The sequence below is a fragment of the Suncus etruscus genome, chromosome 2 (assembly GCF_024139225.1).
Source record: "Suncus etruscus isolate mSunEtr1 chromosome 2, mSunEtr1.pri.cur, whole genome shotgun sequence".
Classification (NCBI taxonomy): Eukaryota; Metazoa; Chordata; class Mammalia; order Eulipotyphla; family Soricidae; genus Suncus; species Suncus etruscus.
The window spans coordinates 99,705,702-99,730,610 of NC_064849.1; the positions used below are offsets into that span (position 1 = coordinate 99,705,702).

At 48.5% G+C, this 24,909-nt stretch overlaps 1 protein-coding gene across 1 annotated transcript in view; it reads left to right on the top strand.

Moving 5' to 3' along the window:
• Nucleotides 1–24,909, top strand: part of MTMR12 (myotubularin related protein 12) — a 78,731-nt gene that overhangs the window by 23,619 nt on the left and 30,203 nt on the right. Inside the window, exons 2-4 of the mRNA XM_049767709.1 lie at nt 17,723–17,783; nt 21,650–21,789; nt 23,601–23,673. Of these exons, the coding sequence (XP_049623666.1) occupies nt 17,723–17,783; nt 21,650–21,789; nt 23,601–23,673 (274 nt within the window). The remainder of the gene's footprint in view (nt 1–17,722; nt 17,784–21,649; nt 21,790–23,600; nt 23,674–24,909) is intronic.

Genomic DNA, 24,909 nt, shown 5'->3' on the forward strand with positions numbered 1-24,909 from the left:
AACACAGTTGTCATGGAGTGTCTCGGGGCACTTGGGCTTTGGTGAGGGTGCAGTAACATGATACATCAAAACCATATATATAGGGATGGAGAGATAGCACAGCAGTAGGGCATTTCGCCTTGTGTGCAGCCGATCCAGAATGGACCTGGGTTCGATTCCTGGCATTCCATATGGTCCCCCGAGCCTGCCCGGTGAGCACAGAGCCAGGAGCAACTCCTCAGTACAGTTGGGTATGGCCCAACCCCCCCTCCCAAAAAAAATTGTTGCCTGGCCAGAGTGATAGCACAGTGTATAGGGCATTTGCCTTGCTTGTGACTGACCCGGTTCAGTCCCTAATATCCTATATAGCCCCTGGAACCAGCCAGGAGTAATGCCTGAGTGCTGCTGGTTGGCCCCAAATCCAAAAACCAAACCAAAGCAAAACAAAAAAGACCATGTTGCCTAAACTATAATAAAAAGTAAAAATTAAACTTTTATTATCCAGTACCACCTTAGCATTTTAGCCAAACTCAGTTCAGAATCTGCTTTCCCAACTTTTGTTTTGGGCCACACCTGATGTCGCTCAGGGCTTATTCCTGGTGGGCTTGGGAAACCATATGTGCTGGGGATCAAACTCAGGTAGGCTGTGTGCAAAGCAAGGGCCCTCCCTGCTCTGCTCTATCTCTCTGATCCAGTGACTTCTCCACTTTCTTGTATTGTGTGTGCCTATCTGCCTCTGTGTATAGTGGCAAGGAAAATTCCTTAAAGGATTGTTTTCAGGATAATGGACACATGACAGGGGCATGGTGAAACCTGTGCAGATTATACTGCACTGTGTTTATTACTAGACATATGTTTTTGTATAATAGCTGCTTAGTCTGACATGCTCCAGAGTATTCTAGACCAGCCCTGTGAAATTAACACTTATACATGCGCACACAGATAAAACATGCACAGAGAACAGATAAAATACACATAAATACACACACCATATCCTTATGTCAGGATGCACGTTCACATTGAGTTAAGGGCGAGACCTCGGGGCCCTGGCACCTCTACGAGTGGCCAGACAGACCACTGTCACCTTATCTTTTACTGTATTACTGCCCACTTGTGTCTCCAGCTTCAGTGAGACTTTCTGGTTTCATTGTTGGGATAATTGCAGCTTGGCCCTGTCAAACACGGGTCTGGTTTGTCAAGTCAGCATCGAGGCTCTTCTCCGGGATATACTTTTCAAGGAGGGATCTGGCTGTTTGCAAAGGGCGCAGAGCCCTGTGGGAGCAGAGAACTAGCACCCTGGGCGTCCGGCTGGGAAAGGAATGCTTAGACCAGCAGAAAAGATAGCTCACTGTAGCTGCAGCCTCAGCAGTAAGAGTAAGGCTTCACTTACTGCAAAGCGTGGCGGCTTTGCAGGTGCCCGTATCCCATCGGTGAGGGTAGAAGCTATTTCACAACTGCCCTGACAATCATTCGAGACATCCACAGCCATGAATCACATTTTTTTCCATTTGGGGAATTCGGGGCCACACCTCAGGAGACTTCGTCAGTGGTTCTTGGAGGACCATGTGGTGCCCGAGATCAAACTGGGGCCAACCACATGCAAGACAAGCATCTTTTATCCTTCGCTGCCAGCTTTGGTGTTTAGGTTTCTTGGCAACTTAGTGAGCTGTGCTGAGCTGAATTGGCATGAATTGCCAGGGGCGGGGGTGGGTCTTTGCAGTTTTGAGTAACCGGATGAGGAACTTGCATGCACACACTTGGCTTCTGTTACACACAGACACACACACTTGGCTTCTGTTACACACAGATACACACACAGACACACACACATAGACACACACAGACACACACACACACACACACCCCAACCCCCTGTGCCAGAGGTTCCTTCTCAGATACCCTTCGAGGAGACTTGGTCTGTCCCCTTATGATGTGTGGCTGGGGCCTAGTGAGAGAGTCTCTCTGGCTCACAGCCTCTCGGGAATGGTGAGTGCTTTTAGCAGTCATCTTTAGCACAGATGAGGCCAGGGGCTGCCACTGGCTCAGCTCAGCTCACAGCCAGGCTTTTGGATGCTGGGGTTTCGGCATTGTCTGCGGGGGTAGGGGGCCTGAGAACTGGCCACTTGCAAAGGGAGCAGGAGCTGGTCTAGCTCCCTTGGGTCTGTGCAGTGAGCTGTGCAGAAACAGGAAGTCCATGCTCTTGTGCCCTTGTCAGTGAAAACAGAGAGCAGCCTAGCAACGGAGTCGCTGTTAGAGTAAGAGTTGGAGTAACAGCAACAGCAACCTGCCCCTGGAGCTGGTAAGAGAGTGCACGCAGCTGAGGACATTGCCATGCACATAGCTGACCTGGGTTCGATCTCTAGCACCCTGTAGGGTCCTCTGAAGACCTACAATTCCTCACCAGGAATTGTGAGCCCCGAGCACAGCAGGAGTGACCCAGAAACCAAATTTAGGATGGGATTACATGAAAGCCGAAACCCACCCACTATCCTATCCTACCCCACCTCTAAGCTTCTGGTGCGGCTGCTCACAGAATCGAGGCCACAGGGATACCCTAGTTTTGTGATGCTGACATGCTGGCTGCCTCTGCCTTTCCAGCTTTGTCTAGACTCGAACAGAATAGCAAGAAGGGCCACACAAAGTGTGTTGGCTGCAGGAGTGGAGGCTTTGTGGGACATTTGCATCCCTTTCAATTGAGTTCCTTTCCCTGTACCTCTGAGCATGACTGACAGGACCAATTCCGCTGGGCAGAAAGGCCTTCTTCCCCTCAGGCCCACATTGGCCAGGGTGTACAGTTCTTTGGGGTCAGCAGTAATTTCTCGCTGACATTTTATAGCTCGGGCAATGAAAGTCTGGCCATTTGCTGCTGAGGGGACTTGGGAGACTGAGTTTGAAGACTGCTTGACTGGGTGAGGAACAAAAGGTTCAGGGGGACTCAGGGCCCTTCTTTGAAATACATACGGTAGTTGAAGAAGCTGCCACCCCTCAGGACTGAGACAGACAGAAGTCACTGGACTCTGCTTGATTCAGCAGTGACACCTGGGATGATGATGGGTCCATCACTAGCTTTCAAGCTCCTGCTGTTTGAATGGCCTGGCTGCATTTCGAGCTTAATACACTGACTTCTGTAGGTGTCACTCTCGCCCTTCTGCTCACCGTGATTAGGTGCTCAGGCTTATATGGGTTTGAGACCATCACTTAATTTTTTTTTGTTTGTTTTTGTTTTTTTTTTGGGCCACACCCGTTTGATGCTCAGGGGCTACTCCTGGCTAAGCACTCAGAAATTGCCCCTGGCTTGGGGGGACCATATGGGACGCCAGGGGATCGAACTGCGTTCCTTCCTTGGCTAGCGCTTGCAAGGCTCTTACCTCTAGTGCCACTTCACCGGCCCCTCATCACTTAATTTTTGCCACACCATATGCATTGCTCTGAGATTACTCCTGGCTCTGTGCCCACTCCTGGCAGTGCTTGAGGGGCCATATAGGGTATTGGGGACTGACCCTGAGTCAGCTGTGAGCAAGGCAGGAGCGCCATCTCACTGACTCTGTCTCTGGTTCCTGATACCACATGTTTTAAAAAGGTTTCTTTTTGTTTGTTTTTGGGCCCACACCTGGCAGCGCTCAGGGGTTACTCCTGACTCTATGCTCAGGAGTGTGATAGGCTCAGGAGACCATATGGAATGCCAGGAATCGAACCCAGGTCAACTGCAGGCAATGCAAATGCCTCTGTTGCCACATATTTTAATGCCTAGTCTCTGTTATTTTCTCTGCCTGCCTCCTTGTCCTTGCCCTCTCCCTCTCATTCTCTCTCTCCCCCACATACATATATACACACACATTCCATACAAGTATGTGTTCTCTGCCACTGAGCCACATCTTCCTGCTTCCCAGATACTGACTTTTTGTTTGTTTGTTTGTTTTTGTTTTGTTTTGTTTTGTTTTTGGGTCACACCTGGCAGTGCTCAAGGGTTTCTCCTGGCTCTATGCTCAGAAATCACCCCTAGCAGACACAGGGGACCATATGGGATGCTGGGATTTGAACCACCGTCCTTCTGCATGAAAGGCAAACGCCTTACCTCCATGCTATTTCTCCAGCACCCAGATACTGACTCTTAAATAAAACTTGTTTCTCTGTTCCTTGCTGGAGTGGTTTACAAAACATACTCAAAGTCATTGTTCATAAAGTTACTTGTCATCTCTCGAGCCCTCAACATGTGTGAGACTTGTGTGGTCTGCTGGGCTGTGTGATAAGCAAGCAACTGTCATGGGTCCCCTGACTTATGACTTTCTCACCAGATGTTGTGTAGTGATTGGGGTGCAGATGGAAAGGACGTAGCCTTGATAGAGATTATGTTGCTGCCCTCCTGTCCCACCCAATTCCATTCCCCGGGATGTGGCTGGAGGGGTCAGAACAGCTTAAGTCCACCATGAACACCTGCCCTGCATGGGTGCTCGAGTCCTACTAGTCCCATTGGGCAGCCCACTTGATCGTCACAGCATGGGAACTGGTACCTACCCCCTAAGCTCTGAGGCTGGGGAGGGATTGCTCTTTGCAAGAGAAGAAAAGTCAGTCCTGACAGTGGCCCAAGGTTCATTGTCCAGCCTCACAAATGTAGGATTGTCAAAGTGGACAAATAGTGGGGTAGTATATCTTTATTCAGGGGGAATGATGAAGAGAGCCTGGGCTTCTCTTGAAACAGAGCTGAGGTACTTGCCCCAGTGGGATGAGGGACCACTTGCTTTTGCAGGGTTGGTTTTGTGGGTTTTGCCAAACAGCTCTACTTGACATTTTTTCTGTAGATAAGCTTGTTGCTGGGGTGCTGTTAAGGGGAAGAGCATGGCACTTTAGGGACTTTTAGTTTCCTGTCTTTGCCTCCCTCTTTCCCTCCCTCCATGCCTCCCTCCCTCCCTTTTATCCTTCCTCTTTCATTTTTGGGTCACACCCAGTGTTGCTCATAGGTGACTCCTGCCCCTGAACTCAGACCTTGCTCCCCGTGTGCTTGAGGGACCAACTGGAATGCGGGGGATTGAAGCTGGATTTGGCATATGCAGGATAAATGCTTTCCCCACGATACTATCTTTCTAGTCCCCTCTTTCATATTCTCTTTTTTTTTTTTTTTTTTTAATTTTTGGGCCACACCCGGTAATGCTCAGGGGTTACTCCTGGCTATGTGCTCAGAAGTAGCTCCTGGCTTGGGGGACCATATGGGACACCGGGGGATCGAACCGCGGTCCGTCCAAGGCTAGCGCAGGCAAGGCAGGCACCTTACCTTTAGCGCCACCGCCCGGCCCCCCTCTTTCATATTCTCAACACAGTGTGTTTTAATTTCAGCTGGAGTGTTCTCAAGGACTCCAGCCTTCTGGGCTGTTTCTGGCGCCATCATTTTTGCATCTCAGTGGGTTTCCAGGCTTCATGCTTTTAGGGTGTGCCAAAGTGACTTCTTTCATCCACATCACCAGCTAGCCACCCCACTGTCTCTGCTCCATTTCACAACCAAAGGGCCACCCTCAAAGAACTGATTGATTGTTGGGAGACTTGATGACATAATCAAATCAGATGTGAAATAGCAGTTGGCCAGCTCCAGAAGCAGAGGTACAGTCACTCTTGCACCCTGGTAACGGGGATTAGGGGGAAAGAGCTGTGGGTAAGGTGCTTGCCTGGCACATGGATGACTGACACTGGTTCAAATGCCAGGAATAAATTAAGGACCGCTGAGGTGGCTCCAGAAATAAACAAAAATTAAATTAAAATTTAAGGGCCCAAAGCAACAGGACAATAGTAGGGTTCTTGCTTTGCAAGCAGCCGGCCCACGTTTGGTTCCCAGCATCTTATATGGTCCCTTAAGCACCACCAGAAATGATTCCCGAGTGCAGAGCTTGGAGTGACCCCTTAGTACTCTTGGGTATGGCCCCTAAAACAAAAGCATAAAGAAGTGTGAGTAAAAAGGAAAAACCCATCTTTCAATTTCTCAGTATGGGAAGGAGAAAAAGGAAAAGACAGACTAGACTAGGTCACATAGGACAGCGGTGGAGAGGCCTGAGCACTTTGGCCATGGCGAAGGTGCAGTAACTCAGTACTTCAAAACCAGGAATGTTAACACCATCATAATCATGATTCCTAAACTATATTAAATATAAACACACTCATACCTTTCTGTTTTAAATACAGTGAATTTGAGGGGCCTGATAGTACAGTGGGTAGGGTGTTTGCATTTGATTATAGGTGGCCAAGGTTTAATTCCCAGTGCCACATATGGACCCCCTGGACCCTGTCAGGAGTAACTGCTAAGTGCAGAGACCAAGCAGTCTGACTGCAAACCACTACAAATTAAAAAAGAAAAATAGGGTCAGAGAGATAGTACAGTGGGTAGAACACTTGCTGTGTACTTGACCAACCCTGGTTTGAAACCCAGGATTTTGTAATGTCCATGAGCACCATCAGAAAATCAGGAGTGTGGGGCCAGAGAGATAACACAGTGGCGTTTGCCTCGCAAGCAGCCGACCCAGGACCTAAGGTGGTTGGTTCGAATCCCGGAGGCCCATATGGTCCCCCATGCCTGCCAGGAGCTATTTCTGAGCAGACAGCCAGGAGTAACCCCTGAGTGCCACCGGATGTGGCCAAAAAAACAAACAAACAAAAAAAGGAGTGGTTCATAAGTACAGAACCAGAGTAATACTTGAGTACTGCTGCATAACAGCCCTTGGATGGGGCTGGATGAAAGTGGATGGAGAGATGGAGGCTGAGAAGTCTTTCTCCTCCAGCCCAGGCCATGTGTCTACAATACCCTTCAGCCGGTGGGTCTGAGGGTTCAGGGGGGTGGCGAGGAAAACTCACATCAGTCAGGCTTCAGGAGATACTGGCTTTATTCAAGGCCCTGGCCAACATGTGTGGCCTGTCATAACCTTTTATGCTGGATCCTTATTCAGCATCCAACCTCTTTCTGAATCTCTCCATCTCCCCTCAGGCAAACCAATTGATCCTTCCCAAAGACCCCTCCCAGAAATGGGCAGGTCTTACTAGTAGGTAAGATTACATAGGATAAATGGGGGATGTTGTAACATTCTGCCCCTTTCTTAAAACAAATAAAAACAAAAGAGCATAAGTTATCCTTTATTTTTCTGGCTTCCACCTATAGGCAAGAGCAGGTAATTTTCCCATAGATTAGAGAATGTGGAGGAGAGATTGATAGAGATTGAAGAGGAGGCATGGAAGGAGAAGCAGATGGAGAGGAGATGGCTGAAAGGCTGATGCAGGGCTGATGATATCCAGTGTAAAAGGTTATGAGAGAAGCCACACCTGTGGGCGAGGGCCTTGAATAAAGCTGATGTTTCCGAATACCTGTCTGTCTGTGAGTTTTCTCCCCGCCACTGTCCTGAACCCTCAGACCTGCCCGCTTGGAGAGGGTTGCAGACGTGTGGTCCGAGCTGGAGGAGAAAGGCCCCACCATCATCCTCCTCCAGCCAGCCCAATCCAAGGGCTGTTATGCAACAGAGCACCACTGGATATGGCCCCCCAAACCAAAAATAAATAATTTAAAACTTTTTACTTTTTAAAAAATTTGATTTACTGGGGCCGGTGCGGTGGAGCTAGAGGTAAGGGGTCTGCTTTGCAAGCGCTAGCCAAGGAAAGATTGTGACCGCGGTTCAATCCGCCGGCATCCCATAGGATCCCCCAAGCCAAGAGCGACTTCTGAGCGCATAGCCAGGAGTAACCCCTGAGCGTCACGGGGTGTGGTCCAAAACCCCCCCCAAAATTTAATTTACTTATTTAAAGAGCATATATCACATAGTCCACATAGTTGATTTTGATACATTGTTTCCAGATAAATGGGAACGAAATTGTTAAAGAGAAAGAAGAAAAATTGTGACAAATTTGTGAAAATTACTGTATTTCACAATGAGCTCATTAAGTCCCTATCAGACTGTTTAGTAAACTCTTGTTACTGGTTGACTATTCTGTTACTTCTTTTGTTTCTGAACTTAGGTAACTTAGGCTACACATTGGTGTGTTCCTATGGAGATGAATTAACTAAAGACGGGAGTTGTTATGTGGCCACACATGTAGCCACGTGGTCCAGGACTTACAAGCACTAATACTGTTACTGCAGCTTTTGTGGGGTGTGTTTTCAGCTGCCAGGAGAAGGTGGGGAGGGGAGGTGCTGGCACTCACTTCAAATAACCCCCTGCTAGTATCAGCCCAAATACCAGCATACCTTTGCCACAGGCAAAGTGCAGCAGGCTTCAGCTGGACTGTGGCTTGGCCTGCCTTCTCCCAAGATTTACAGCTTTCAGCTGCATAGCCAATTTACCTATAATTTTTCACTGCTTGGTGTATATCTCTTTTGAGAACAGAGTTAGTTTATGGAGCTGACTGGGTGCAGACATGGTGACTGCATTTGTGGGTGTTGTTTTGGCTGCAGGGGGAGGTTGCCTGCACTCATTCCAAAAAAAAAAGTCCTGCTATCAGCCCAAACAAATACTGGAATTCCTGGAGTTTGGTTAGATTAGTGTCTGCAGAGAATTGTAGAGGAGTGGTGAAGCAGGGCCATAGGTGAAGCGGTGATTGTGGGTAATGGGTACAACTGGTATGGCTTTGCAGGGCCTGCTTCGCTTTTTTTTTTTTTTTTGGGGGGGTGCTGTTCAGGGTTTACTCTGGCTCTACACTTAGGTATCACTCCTGGCAGTGCTCAGGGACCATTTGAGAATTCAACCAGGTCAGCACCCTACGTATCAGACTACTACCACTCTGGCCCCAATTTTACAGTCTAGAGAATTAGAGTGACTTAGAAGAGTTAAAACTCTCTTATGTCCTTTTAGTGCTTTGGTGCTAAGTGTAATGGAAAGAAATAGTGTTGAGGAACTTTTTTGGTTGGGGCGTCACATCTGGCAGCTCTCTGGTTACTCCTGGCTCTGAACTCAGAAACTGCTCCTGGCTCGGGACCACATGGGATGTTGGGAATTGAACCCTGATCGGCCACGTACAAGGCAAATTCCCTCCTGTGCTCCAGCAGTGCTCCAGGCCCCTGTTTAGAAACTTTTTGTTTTGTTTTGTTTTTTTGGGGCCACATGTGGTTATGCTCAGGGGTTACTCCTGGCTATGAGCTCAGAAATTGCTCCTGGCTTGAGGGACCTTATGGGGAGTCGAACTGTGGTCTGTCCTAGGTTAGCACATGCAAGGCAAATACCTTACCGCTTGCGCCACTGCTCTGGCCCTATCTGGCCCCTTTTAAGGATATTAGCTCTGGAACATTTTCAGAGACTCAACTTCAGTGACCAGGGAAATAAGGGAAAATAAACAAATAGGCTTACATTAGATTAAGATGCTTTACACAGTGAAAGAAACTACCAAAACACACACAAATAGCATAACACAGGGAGAAGATATTTTCACATTATACATCTAACAAGGGTTTAGTATCCAGAGGATATAAAGAACTTGCAAGAACAAAAAATAAGCAACCCAATGTACAAATAAATAAATAAAGGCAAAAGATCTGAATAGAAACTTCCAGAAAATATATACTGTGTTTTGGTTTTTTGGTTTTGGGCCCACACCCAGTGGTTACTCCTGGCTGGTTTAAGGGCGCGGGGGGACTATACGGGATGTCAGGTATTGAACATGGGTTGGGCATGTGCAAATGCCCTACCTGCTGTACTATCACTCCAGTCCCCAGAAAAGACATACTGTTAATTCACAGACACATAAAAATGTTCTACATCGCTGATTGTTAGAGAAACTTAAGTCCAAACCACATGCGCTGAGACATCAAACCTGTTGGAGAAGAAGGATGGGGAAGCAGGAGCTGTGAGAATGTCCAGTAGGAGCTCTGTGGGCATGAGAATCGGGGCACCACTAAAATGCCTAGAGGTTCTTTAAAAGCATCAAGTGAACAAGCACTTTCTAGCTTAGCAATTCATCGGCATCTCAACCGAGATGTGTACTTTATTTTTTGAGGGGGAAGGAGGTCACACCCAATGATGCTCAGGAGTTACTCCAGTGTTATCTAACACTTCAGGATCTATTCTCAGGACTCACCCTGGTGTTGCTCAGGGGACCTTACGGGTTGTCAGGGAATGAACTCAGGTCAGCCACAGACAAGGCAAGTAACTTCCCTGCTGTGCTGTTGCCCCAGCCCCAGATATGTATTTTATTCTCCCTTCCCTTCTCTCCCCATCACCATCCTCTCTTCCTGTCCCTCTCCAAACATTTTCTTAAAGGAAACAGGCTCACTTTGCCATTTTGCCTCCTTTTCTGTTAGGTAGGTGACGATCCACAAAAACCTAGGCAAGAGTACGGGGTACCAAGAGCAAATCCTCACTGGACCCAGCCTGAATCCATGATCTTAGTCCATGAGAACTTAGTGGTGGGCCCGGAAAGATAGCACAGCAGTGTTTGCCTTGCAAGCAGCTGATCCGGGACCAAAGGTGGTTGGTTCTAATCCCGGTGTCCCATATGGTCCCCCGTGCCTGCCAGGAGCTATTTCTGAGCAGACAGCCAGGAGTGACCCCTGAGCACTGCCGAGTGTGGCCCAAAAACCAAAAACCAAAAACCAAAAAAAAAAAAACAAAAAAAAAAAAACTTAGTGGTAGGGACCAGTTCCTGGTCTGGGGGAACATGAGCATCCCTGCCATGTTGCTGCTCATAGCCTACTTCCCAAGTCCTCAAACCTCAGACACTGCCAAGTGACCTTGATGGTCAAGCAGAAGGTGGGAGCACTGACCTTTCCAGGCCACCTTTCTTGGTCCCCACCACACCCAGCTCACCTGCCATACTTCTTTAATCTCCCAGGGAGCTAAGAGCATGGTACCTGCTGTGTGACTCTTCTGTCGAGCCCTCGTCTCTTTTGGTGGGCTCCCTTCTCTCCCCTGCAGCACTGTGGCTGCAGACAGGAGCATCTTCTCACGTGTGTTGCTGCAGTTTCTCTCCCTTGCAGTGTAGAAGGCTCTTTGCAAAGATTGTGCTTGGGTATCAGAATCCCTAGCAGGATGTTTCAACTTTATGTCCCAAAAGAAGCAAACCTATCAGGTTGGCAAGACAGGAGAAAACTTTTGTGGGGGGCTGGTGATGTGGCACTAGAGGTAAGGTGCCTTGCCTTGCAAGCGCTAGCCAAGGAAGGACCACAGTTCGATCCCCCGGCGTCCCATATGGTCCCCCCAAGCCAGGGGCAATTTCTGAGTGCTTAGCCAGGAGTAACCCCTGAACATCAAATGGGTGTGGCCTGAAAAACAAAACAAAACAAAACAAAAAACAAACTTTTTTTTAATGGGGAGCATACTCAGCAGTGCTTAGGATTTAACTCCTGGCTCTGCTCAGGTATCACTTCTTGTGGGTTTGTTGCAGAAGCACACGGGGTGCTGGGGATTGGACACAGGTTGGACATGTGCAAGACACACCCTGCCCCTATAGTATTTCTCCAGCCCTGATTTGTCGATATTCTGTGACTTGCTAGTCACACGTCACTAGTCCATGACAGAACCATGACCCATGTGCTGTATTTGCTATAATACAACATATTGAGCAATTTAAAGCAATTGATTTTGTCACACCAACTGGTGCTCAGAACTTACTCCCGGCTCTGTGCTCAAGGATCATTCTTGGGCTGGACTGGGAGTCAGACTATATAGGATGCCAGGCATCAAATCAAAACTGTGTGCAAGCTCCCTGCCCACTGCCCTCTCTCTACACCTCTAGTCTAAATGCCCATTGATGGATGACAGTATAAAGAAGCTTGGTTGGTTATAAGGCAGGCGTTGAAAGACGTTGAAAGGCATTTTTTTGTTTGTTTGTTTTTGGGCCACACCCAGCGGTGCTCAGGGGTCACTCCTGGCTGTCTGATCAGTAATAGCTCCTGGCAGGCACGGGGACCATATAGGACACTGGGATTCGAACCAACCACCTTCGGTCCTGGATCGGCTGCTTGCAAGGCAAACGCCGCTGTGCTATCTCTTCGGGCCCGAAAGGCATATTTTTATTCATCTGAAGAGTAGCTCAAACCAAGGCATTGATAGAAAGCCACAAAATGTGCAGACAATGAAAATGTTTCTTGGTGTTCCCCTGAGGGTTGGGATGGGAGGAAAGGGTTGTGGGATCTTGTAGGCATGGCAGTGAACTGGAACTGTGAGGGAGTTTGTGTGAGGCTTGTGCACTAATCCAAGATCCTGTATCATCATAGATCACTATAAATTGTGACCCTTACAAATAGCTTGAGAGATAAGAGTACACAGCACAGGGGTTGGACTCTGACTTGGCACGAAGCTGGCCTGGTATTATATGGTATACCTGATATTATATGGTACCCCATATGATTTCCCAACTCCTGCCAGGAGAGGTGGCTCAGTGAGCAGACACCGAGCGGAGGTTTCTGGGAACACGCCCAGGTGGAGGCATCTGCTCTGGATTGGGAGTGAGCACTACTTCTCTCCTTGGGAGGGTGCCTGGCCCAGAACCCCTGGGTTCTTGGTGCTGGGATTCCTCTTAATCCTTTGCTTTCCAAATTTCATGAGATACATATAGACAGTAAATGCTGTGTGCTTGACTCTGTCCCTTGTTTCTTCTTCTTTTTTTCTTTGGTTTTTGGGCCACACCCAGCGGCGACTCTCAGGGGTTGCTCCTGGCTCTATGCTCAGAAATCGCTCCTGGCAGGCTCGGGGGACCATATGGGATGCCCAGGATTGAACCTGGGTCTTTCCAGGATTGGCAGCATACAGTGCAAATACCCTACTGCTGTGCTGTCACTCTGCCCCACCTTGCTTCATTTGTTTTATTTACCACTGGTTTTGAATACTGGAAGGTGTTGACTTGGGGTGCAGGCATTGCACAGGAGAGTCCAGTGTTCCAGCTCCAGTATCCCTTGGCTCCCAAGCACCTGGTCTGATCCATAGCAAGAAGAGCAGCATTACTGGTGTGTCCCCCAAACCAGACAGATGCATAAGGATCGGACCCCTTTGCTCGTAAGTTTTTCTCGTGTGAGTGTATATATGTATGAGAGTATGTGTATATTTGTGTGTGTGCGGGTATGTGTATATATGTAAGAGCATTGCTGTGTGTGTGTGTGTGTGTACACGTGTGTACATGTGAGAGCGTCTGAGTGTGTGTGTCTGGATTTGGAACCTCACCCCGCAGTGCTCAGGGCTGCTAGTCTAGTCCCATCTCTGTGCTGGGGTGCTATTGCCCACCCACCCCGCAGTATATTTTACTCTTTTTTTTTTTTTTTTTTGGTTTTTGAGTCACACCCGGTGCCACTCAGGAGTTAATCCTGACTGTGCTCAGAAATCACTCCTGGCAGGCTCAAGGGACCATATGGGATGCTGGGGTTCGAACTGCCTTTTGGCTGCATGCAAGGCAAACGCCCTACCACTGTGTTCTCTCTTCGACCCCTAGTATTTATCACTCTTGCAGCATGACTTGCCTATGTCTTCACTCCTTTTTCTTTCTTTCCTCTACATGTGCAGCTCAACTCTGGGGACTTTCCCTCCCTAGAAGAACCTCCCTGATTAGCCTTACCTTGCCATGCCTCTCCTCAGGTCGTACTGCCTCTGCTGAGGTGGTTTGTTCTCCTCTTGGACCTTGGACTTCAGTGAGGACTCATTTAAATAACCCAAACTATTCCGATGTAATCTCCTCCTCCATTTCCATGTAAAGAGTGCAACTCTCTTTAGAAGGCCAGCATCAGGGGCCGTCGTGATGGTGCTAGAGGTAAGGTGTCTGCCTTGCCAGCGCTAGCCTAGGACGGACCGGCGGTTGAGTGACTTCTGAGCGCATAGCCTGGAGTAACCCCTGAGCATTACCAGGTGTGGCCCAAAAACCAAAAAAGAAAAAAAAAAAAAAGAAGGCCAGCATCAGATGCTTTCAAAATACATATGTGTAAGGGTCTGGAGTGATAGCACAGTGGCTAGGGCACTTGCCTTGCACGCAGCTGACGTGGGTTCGATTTCCACCATTCCATTTGCTCCCTTGAGCCTGCCAGGAGTAATTTTTGAATGCAGAACTAGGAGTAACTCCCGAGGGCTGCCATGGTAGCCCAAAAACAAAAACAATTAAATTAAAAAAGAGGGGCTGAAATGATAGCACAACAGGCAGGGTGTTTACCTTGTACATGGCCCATCTGGGTTAGACGCCAGCATCCCAGATCTCCTGAGCACCACCATAGGAATAACCCCTGAACATTGCCCCAAAACAGAACAAACAAACAAAAAAGCAATTTGTTTTATAAGTTCTTGTTTTGTTTATGGACACTAAATGATTACTTCGAGACTCTGAAGTCGGGCTTGCAGGTAGAGGGAGAAAGATGAGACACAGAGCAGGGTTACACAGGCCCTTTAGGCTGGCATGAGTGTTTTGTCCTCAGAGGGTAACACCTCTGATTGCCTACTGGGGTGGCTCTGCCCTGGCTTCAGTGTTTGAATGGGGGCCAGCCCTACTCAGAATGATTGCTAGGCCTTTCGAGCAGCCAATTGAACTTAATGAATAGCTTTGATCTCTCCAAAGAGAAAGATGATAGACCTGTCAAAAATAATTGCATTGTCGTTCCTCATGCTGAGAGATGCTTAAAACTCTCTGTGAGGTCTGTGGCACTTAAACAGTCTGGTAGTGTTCACTTTTCATTTTTTAGTCACACTTACTGATGCTCAAGGGCTTACTCCTGGCTCTGAGTTGAGGGATCACTCCTGGCAGTGTTTGAGAGACCATATATGTGGGATGCCCGGGATCCAACCTGCAAACTCCCACCCTGCTGTACTCGAGCCCCACGGTAGTTCTCAGCTCTGCCAGCAGGAAGAGTCCCTGTGGGGAGTGAAATCCTAGACATCAGGACCTACCTGGGCCACTTGCACAGAACCAAATATCCAGCTGCGCCCCCTCGTTCTTCTGCCTCAGGCTCCTGAATGGTTTCTGAGTGGTGGTGGTGGTGGGAGGCACCAGGGGCTCCAATGCTTCTCTGGGTTGAGAATCCGACCCACAGAGCATGGATTCTGTGTTGACTTGAGCGGGATAATGGGGAATTGGGGTCCTCTCCAGGTAGAGCTTGGTCCAGTCACATTGTCGGGAAAGCAGGACTTGTGTTTTCAGCCTCTGGAGTCACCAGCTCACCATTCCCTGCCTCAGTGGTACCCAGTGGTCTTCTGTTGTTTTTGTTTGTTTTGAGGCCACACCTGAAGATCCTCAAGGTTTACTCCTGGTATTATATTCAGGAATTCTTCCTGGTGATACTCAGGGGACCATTTGAGAGCTGGGGATTGAACCCAGGTCGTCTGCGTGTAAGGCAAGTGACCTACATGCTATACTATCGTTTCAGTCCCCCAAGTTCTAGTCTGGATGCACAAAGCCCAGAAAAGTCTCCAGTCAGCTAGTGGCCCAGAACAGAATTCTGGTGTTCATGCAGAGGTTGTCTGGTTGCCTTCCCAGGAGGTTCATTAAATAGATTCCTATCCCGAGGGTTCCATTTCATGGAAGCTGAGCAGTAGGAGGAGGGGTGTTTGGGCAGGAAAAAAGTGCCAGGATGCTGTGGAGGATTTCATCCAGAAACCATCACACCTTCATATCTACTACTGAAACTGCCTCCTCTTCCCTGTAATTCTTTGTTGCTGTCATTTTTGTTTTTTTTTTTGGTTCACACCTGACATGTTGGGGGATTACTCCTGACTTTACACTCTGGAATCAGTCCTGACAGGCTCAGGGGACCTTATGGGATGCCGGGAATTGAACTTTAGTTGGTGGTGTGTAAGGCAAACCTCCTGCCTACTGTACTGTTGCTCTAGTTCCTTCCTTGTAATTCTTAAAAAAAAAAGATAATATCTTGGCCGGAGAGATAGCATGGAGGTAGGGCATTTGCCTTGCATGCAGAAAGATGGTGGTTCGAATCCCGGCATCCCATATGGTCCCTCAAGCCTGCCAGGAGCAATTTCTGAGTGTAGAGCCAAGAGTAACTAACCCCTGAGTGCTGCTAGGTGTGACCCAAAAACAAGCAAACAAAAAATCTATTGAAGCACCTTAATTACAGACAGGATTGTAATTGGGTTTCAGTCATATAAAGAACACCCCCCCTTCACCAGTGCAACATTCCCATCACCAATGCCCCAAATCTCCCTCCCCCGCCCTCTTCATGTAGTCAAGATAGGCATTCTACTTCTCTCACTCATTGACATTGCTATGGTGACTAAAAAAGTCCTTTTTTTGTTTTTGTTTTTGTTTTTGGGTCACACCTGGCCACACTCAGGAGTTACTCCTGCTCTGTGCTCAGAAGTTGCTCCTTGCAGGCTCAGGGGATCATATGGGATGCCGAGATTCGAATTGGGGTCCATCTTGTGTTGCTGTGTGCAAGGCAAACGCCTTGCTGCTGTGCTATAGCTCTGGCCTAAAGAAGTACTTTTGACAAGCAGATAAACACCAGAACCAAAAGAGGCACTTGGAGATGCTTTGTTTTGTTTTGGGACTATAAAACCACAGTGCAGTAAGCTCCTAGCTTACTGCTGGGTTTTGCTCTGCTGTTTAGGACTATACCAGGGGTCCTCAAACTTTTTAAACAGGGGGCCAGTTCACTGTCCTTCAGACTGTTGGAGGGCCAGATTATAGTAAAAACAAAAATTATGAATAAATTTCTATGCACACTGCATATATCTTATTTAGAAGTGAAGAAACAAAATGGGAATAAATACAATATGTGGCCCATGAACCGTAGTTTGAAGACCCCTGGACTATGCTGTGCTATGGGTCAATCCGATCCTGGGCCTCATGCCCACAGAGCACCTGCTCCAGCTCTTTGTACATTTCTATTTCAGTTCCCTTTTCCTCCTAAATGAAAGGAACTTTACTAACAGGCAGAGGAAGAAGGAACAAGGGAAACACCGGCTTCAGAAGGAAGAGGAAGTACCAAGGAAGGAAGGAATCACACCCTAGAGTTGGGACAGGCCATTCTGTCTGCTGTTCTGCCCGCAGACCCTTTCTTATTGCGTATTCTGCTTACCATCACGCCCTTCGCCTTTAATCTTCCAGTGTCATTGGATGTGGGGAAGATTTTCTGGAACCTTCCATGCTCCTCCTGACTCTGATCTACCTTGTTTCTGTGGGGCATTTGTTCTGTGAGGGAAAGGGTGCCCAACTCCACTTCTCCTCCAGGACCAGAACCAGTCAGCCTAAGAAGTGTAATACATTATTGAGCTGGTTGCTTGAAGGTATCTTCCAGATACAGAGACTTTAAAAAAGTAACTAGGGGTTGCGGGATTGCACAGTCGGTGGGGAATTAACCTTGCGCGCAGTCAATCTGGGTTCAATCCCCAGTATCCCATATGGTCCCAGAGTCCACCAGTAGTAACACCTGAGTATAGAGCCAGGAGTAAGCCCTGAGCATAGCTGGGTATTTACCTCTCCCCATCAAAAAAAGAAGTAACTAATTTAGGATTGGGTAGGAGTATCATGTCCTGGGTTCCATCTTACCCAAAAGGCACAAACATGCCCCCCACAAAACCCCAAACAAAACAAAACGAAAGAGACTAGTCAATAAACAGTGTTCTCGAGAGCTTCTGATGCTGACTTATATATTCTCTCTTGAAGACATGCCTTTTGGGGGGGGGGGGGCACACATGGCAGTGCTCAAAGGACCATATTTTGCCAAGGATCTGATGTAGTTGGCCCAGGGAGGCCCACACCTTGACCCCTGTACTGTGGCTGCAGCTCAGGAAACAATGACCTGGTTATTCTTTGAGCATTACACAAAGGAAGGCATTAACCTTTTGCTCTTCTCTTTTAGGAAATCCACGCAAACGAAAAGGAAGCTACTGAGAGGGAAGTGACTCTCCACTTGTTGCCAGGTAACACTCCTCCTGGCTTCTTCCCTGGGCACAGCCCCAAGCCCAGGAAATGGCCTCATCCCTATGGGCTGTCTCTGGCTTCCTTTGTTTTCATTCTGATTCTGATGGGTGGTGCTGAGATGTGTGAGTGGGCCTGAGGGGTTGGTGACTTCATGAAGTCGTTTGAGTATGATGCACTGGCCCAGAATCCTCCTAGCCTTACTTCTTCCAGTGGAGGAACAGCAAACTGGTACCTTGTCAATTCTCTTCTCAAACTGATGGGGCCTTTTCCTGGAGACCTCTGTCACACCCCCTCAGGAAATTCCCTATCTCATCAGATACCTTCCTCCTACCCTGGGCCAACAGGACTGCCTACATCTCCCCAGTGGGTCCACAGTGAGCCCCACTAGGGGCTCCAGGCCTGCATTCAGGCTCCTACCATGGGAGCCAAGGAGGAGAGTGACTGGTATTGTGGGCAATTTCTGAACTGAGAGATGGAGTTGTATGATGATGTTTTCTCACCAAATACTGAGTGTCCTGTGAACTCTGCTTCCATTTCTTTTTCCTAATCACAAAAAAGCTTTTAAAAAACAGGGTCTTGGAACCAGAGAGGTAGCACAGCAGTAGGGTGTTGGCCTTGCACACAGCAGATCCAGGACAGATAGTGGTTCGAATCCTGGCATTTCATATCATCCTCTGTGCCTGCCAGGAGCGATTTCTGAGTGCAGAGACAGGAGTAACTGCTGAGTATGTGAGTCTGACCCCCCAAAAAAATAAATAAAAATAAAAAACGGGGTCTTTGGGGACAAGAGTGATAGCACAGTGGGTAAGATGCTTGCCTTGTATACAGTCAACCAGGTTTGATCGCTAGCATCCTCTGAGCCCAACAGGAATAATTCCTGAGCATCACTTGATGTGGTCCAAAACCAAACCAAAACAGAAGAATCTTTGGGGGCTGGAGCAATACTATAGTGCAGGGGTGGCGTGGCGAACAGGATTTTTACCCTCACTCAAAATGGCAAAATGCAATATGTGTTTAATATATTAATGTTAAAATTATATGTTTGTGTGAGTGTTTGTTTTGGCAGGTCACTGCGTGGTGTGGCTCTCTGACTCTCACAGTTTAAAATTTTGGCTCTTTGTGTCGAACTTGTTCGCCACCCCAGTTACAGTGGATAGGGCATTTGCCTTGTATGTGCTGACTCTGCTACAATCTTGGTCATTGCATAGGGTTCCCCAAGCCCTGCCAGGAGTGATTCCTGAGCACTACTGGTTGTGACCCCCCTGAAAAAAATAAAAGGTCTTGTCAGGGATTATTAGCTCATATGTTTTACATGTAGCTGCCTCCGTTTCAGTTTCTGACATTGCATATAGTCTCTTGAGCACAGAGCCAGGAGTAAGCCTGGAGCAGCTCTGGGTATGAATCTAAATAAAAACAAATTTACAAAACAATACAGCCTTTATTTTTATCTCAGTTTATTGGAACAATAAAATCTGATTTACTTTTGGGGGCTAAATGTAACCAAATTCTTGTTTGTTTTTGTTTAGGGGGCCACACCTGACATTGTTCTGGGGTTACACCTATCACTGACTCAGATTTCTGGCTCAGTGCTCAGGGAAACATGGGTTGCTGGGATCAAACCCGGGTTTGCCATGTGCAAGGCATGTGCCCTACCCACTGCATTATCACTCCAGCTTTCCTACCCCAATATTTTTTAAACTTTTAATTGTCAAAATATGTTTTTTCTAATAATGGCCTAATTCTAAATATATATATGCATATATATGTGCTTTGTTATCTTTTCTGAAGTTATCATTTCTGAAATTGTGCTTATAATTGTTTGTTACATGTATTCTCCCACCTTCAAGATCAGCGATTTTGGTTTTGGGGTCACACCCAGCAGCGCTCAGGGGTTACTCCTGGCTCTATGCTCAGAAATCGCTCCCAGCAGGCACAAGGGACCATATGGGATGCCAGGATTCGAACAACTGCCCTTCTGCATGCAAGGCAAATGCCTTACTGCTGTGCTATCTCTCTGGCTAAGATCAGCAATTTTAACCCTGGAATGTTTTAACTCAGCATGTTCCAAGGATACCACAGATGAAAATTAAGTCAAAAGGGGGCCATGGCCTAAGATCTGGGGACTATAGAAATGAATCCTGGCTGGGTGGCAGAGGCTGAAAGTTCTGTTCCAAGGGGTGCAGCATCCCTGAACCCCTTCCTCTGATTCTATTTTTATTTATACTTTATTTTGGGGGGTTCGGGTCACACCCAGTGACGCTCAGGGGTTACTCCTGATTTCTAAGAAATGCTTTAAAATCACTCCTGGCAGTCATGAGGGATCATATGGGATGCCGGGATTCGAACCACTGTTGGTCCTGGATCGGCTAGCAAGGCAAACGCCCTACCACTGCGCTCTCTGGCCCCTAGCCCCTATTTTTACTTTTAATGGTTCTTGGGCAATCCCCAGCAGTGCTCTGGAGTCACTCCTGACTCTGCAAACAAGAATTGCCCCTGGTGGTGCTCCGGGACCATATAGGCTGCAGTAGATTGAACCCCAGGTCAGCCACCTGCAAGGCAAGAGCCCTCTTTGTGGTGCTCTCACTCCAGCCTCTTCCCCGAATTTTAGACTCTCACCTACAGGGCAGTGGCAAAGTTCTCCACCTTGCCTTTGGCTGTGGCTCTAGCATCATTGTCTTCTCAAGTGCTCTGGTCCCTTGGAGATGACCCAGTGATAGCCTTCTCCTAGTGCTTGCTAGCGAGCCTTGCGCCCCTTAGAAGAGGAGAATAAAGTCCTTCACTATGGGTCCTTGCTAGTCTTCATAGCTGACACTCTCGTTTTCATATCAAAAAGTGAGACTCGATGAATTTGAGCCAAAACGGAAACTGAAAGATGTTGAGGGCACTTTCCAGAGAGAGACTGGGGAAGTCAAGGGTGGAAGGATGGGAAAATTCCTTGTCTTTCTTGTTGCCAAGTATTCCCACTGAGTTTTACATTTCCTTCCCCCTTTCCTGCCCTTGTCCAGACTCATAGCTCTCAGGAACTGCTTGGCCTCCAGGGAGCCTTGGCCTTATCTTCCCTCTTCCACTAGGCCATGGTGGTCTGGGTATATTCAGGAAAGTGGCCTCTCTTCCCAGGAAGCCAGGCCTGGGCCCAAAGATAGAGCAGGAACGGTGACACAGGCAGGAAGCTCTCTCCTCCAACCGAGGAAACAGGCTTTTCCCCACATGCACCTCCCACCTCCCTCTTCCTCTGTCCTCAACTGGATGTGGGGAGGCTCTGTGTCCCAGCATGCTGCCCCTCAATCCTGGGGGGGACTGCCCTGCCTGCCCTGAGGAGTGGACTGAGCACCAACACCACCAGGTGTGACCCAAAAGAAACAGACATGTTGCACTGGTAAAGGGGGATGTTCTTTATTTATAATTGAAACCCAACTACAAACATGCTTGTAATCATGGTGCTTAAATAAAGGTATTAATTTAAAAAAAAAAAAAAAAAAAACAAAACCAAAAGAAACACAGACAAATGAGAGTAAAGAATGGTGCTTGGGCTCTGGGAGGCGGGGGGTCGGCACCAGGCTTAGGCTCTTTTAGGGCCCAGTGCGTGTCTGCCCGCCCCAGAGTTGTGAAGTCTCTCCTTTCCAGACACTTCCCTCCTCACTGAGAATATAATGGTCCCTGGTTTGGCTTATCCCGAGCCACCACCCCCCATCCCCCCACTGCTGCATCTTAGAGCCCCAGGAAAACTGGTCTCCCTCCTTTACAGCTGCACACCAGGGACCTTGGCACAGTGGTGTATTCTTTGCCTGCCCTGGCAGCCCTGCCCATTGGTGGGTTCAGTGTTGCCCTTGGACACTCCAAGAGCTCATGTCTCGCTTCCCACCAGGTGAGCAGCTTCTTTGTGAAGCCAGCACGGTGCTCAAGTACGTGCAGGAGGACACCGGCCAGCGTGGCATCTACGGGAGACTCGTCTGTACAGACTTCAAGATCGCCTTCCTGGGCGACGAGCCTGCCCTGGATAACGATGTATGTCCATCTGCACAGCCCACTCCCGACCCCAACCACTCGGTGTCATTTAGCCACAGACCCAGGACGGACAGAATTCCTGCCCCTCTGGTCTGTGTGCTGGCCTGTAGAGTCCCTGCCTGACTTCTCTGGCCTGTGCACTGGCTTATGGGGTTGCTGTCCTGACTCCCACCTCCGCCTGCCTTCTCTGGCTCATGTCACATACACTTTATAGGTTCGCTTTGCTACTGTTTTTATAATTTCTTCTGCTTGTCAGTGAGAATGGATCAATCACAGGACAGCCCCGCTTCCATCTCACTGTTTTGCCCTGGTGTTCATGTGGAGAAGGTACCTTCTTAGCTCAGGAAGTGTACACAACTTTGACCTGGACGCTGAAGACAGTCAGGTGTGGGGCTCCTCTATTCCCCTGCCTCCTGTGAGGCTCTTCCTGTTCCTAAGAAAGGGTTGGAGTAAGGCACACAAGCCTGCGCTGCTGTGCAGTACCCCGTTTCCAGTCCATGCACGGGTGTGGCCTTAGTTTCTTAGACCTGCCGAGTTTATTCCTCAAAATTTAGGTTTCCTGACGTTTTCTCTGAAAGCTGGCTTCCTGCGGCTCTGCACTTCCCATGGGCATTTGCACAGAGAAAGGCCAGCCTCACGCTGACCCCCTGCAGCAGCTCATGGCCCAGTAGAGCATGTTCTGCCCAGGTTTGAAAGACAAGCACTTGTGACCTTTGCTCACTCATCCCATCGTGTCACCATCCTGATTCTAGGCGGAGTGCCCTTCTCTCGATCTCTTCTCTTGCTCATGTGCAGCCTAGTCTGTTTGTTCTCTCTCTCTCCCTCTCTCTCCCTCTCTCCCTCTCTCTCCCTCCCTCCCTCCCTCTCTCTCTCTCCCTCTCCCTCCCTCCCTCTCTCTCTCTCTCTCTCTCACTTCCTTATTATTCTCTTTATCTTCTTTTGTTGGTTTTGGGCCACACACAGTGATGCTTACGGAAAGCACCTGATTCAGCACTGGGATCACTCCTGGCAGTGTTCTGAGGACCATGTGGAGAGCAAAGAATCGACCCTACCCGGGCCATGTGCTAGGCAGGCGCCCCACTCATCTTATTATTCTCAGGCCCCTCTGGTTCTTCATTGACTCGGTCTCACTGTCTCTCGTCCTCTCGCTCATTCTCTTTTTCTTTTTCATTCTCGTATCACTTTTTTGCTTACTCCAGCTCTCTCTCATTCTTTCTTGCTTTTACTCTTGCACTCTTTATCTCTTTTTAAGATCACACTCAGGGCTGAAGTGATACCACAAACAAACAAAAAAATCACACTCGGATATACTCAGCAAGATCTTTGACTGCTCAGGGATCCCCCTTTATAGGACTTAAGGGACCTTCGGTGTCCTGGGGTGTGTGTCAAAGCTGGGTTAGACACATGCAGGGCAAACATCTTATCTGCTGTGCTTCAGCTCCTCTTGCTTTCACCTGCTCACCCGTTCTCGCTCTCTGGTGTGCTCTTGTTCCCTGTCTCACTCTTTCTGGCCTCCTTCTCTCTAGTTCTTGTACCCACGTTCTCACTTTTCTTACTTTCACTGTTTCTTCTCCCTCAGTCTCATTCTCTTTGCTCTCCTATTCCCTGTGCTCTCACTCTCTCATGCTCTCTCTGTCCTTATTCTTGCTTTTTCTCTCTCGCTTTCTTTCCCTCTCAGTGAACCCAGGACCTAATGCACCGTCTGCCACTGAGCTCTACCCTCTGCCCTAGCCCCTGTCTCACCAGTTGTGCCAAGGCAGGTTTGCGGTGCAGAGAAAGCACTCACACTGGCTTTTTTCTCACTTCCTTAGGAAATCCAGTTTAAGAACAAAGTCATCGGAGAAAATGACATCACACTGCCCTGTGTTGACCAGATCTATGGGGGTGAGTAGATGTTCCTCCCGAGCTGCTGCTTTGGAGCCTTCTAGCCGAGAACGCCACCATGACTAGGATCCTTCCTGATACATGGGTAGATGTCCTACATATTTCCTGTTGAAAGTACTCTGGTTGATGACAAAGCCGGGAGCTGAAGTGATTTGTTTGGGGTTACGGACCTGACACAGCTCAGACTTGACTGGGATCCTTTACTAATGACTTACATCTCACACACTGTCAATGGCATGGAGGCTGTGCCAGAGCACCCGAAGTTTCCTCTGTGCACCTCTCTCCTGGGGTGCCTCTTCCCACACCTCATTTTAGTAGCCTGGGCCATTTCCCAGGGAATGCATGCATGCATGTGTGTGTATGTGTGTGAGAGAAAGTTGCATCTTTTTTTTTTTTTTTTGGTTTTTGGGCCACATCCAGCGGTGCTCAGGGGTTACTCCTGGCTGTCTGCTCAGAAATAGCTCCTGGTTGGGGCCGGGCGGTGGCGCTGGAGGTAAGGTGCCTGCCTTACCTGCGCTAGCCTAGGAGACGGACCGCGGTTCGATCCCCCAGCGTCCCATATGGTCCCCCAAGCCAGGAGCGACTTCTGAGCGCATAGCCAGGAGTAACCCCTGAGCGTTACCGGGTGTGGCCCAAAAACAAAAACAAAAACAAAAAAAAAAAGAAATAGCTCCTGGCAGGCACGGGGACCATATGGGACACCGGGATTCGAACCAACCACCTTTGGTCCTGGATCGGTTGCTTGCAAGGCAAACGCCGCTGTTCTATCTCTCCGGGCCCCCTTTTTTTTTGGTTTTGTTTTGTTTTGGGCCACACCCGGCCGTGCTCAGGGGTTACTCCTGGTTATCTGCTCAGAAATAGCTCCTGGCAGGCACAGGGGAACATATGGGACACAGGAATTCGAACCACTTTGAGTCCTGGATCGGCTGCTTGCTGTGCTATCTCTCCAGCCCTGAGAAAGCTGCATCTTTGTATTAAGTTTGGCATGGGTGGGAGGGGGGGGAGCCTTGGTTTCTTGCCCCCAGTTGGCAGGACCTGCTCTGGTATTTTCCTTCCCCTCCACCAACAGCCAGACCAGGGCAGTTGTCTGTTACAAGGGGTGTGCATCCCAGTCCAATTGCTGCTACGGGGTGGGAGGCGTCAATCACCTCTTAAAGATACATTGACAGTAACCCCCTTAAATACATTAACACCCTGTCCACATCTGGACCAGGGCGGAATCCCTAGCCAGAAGCC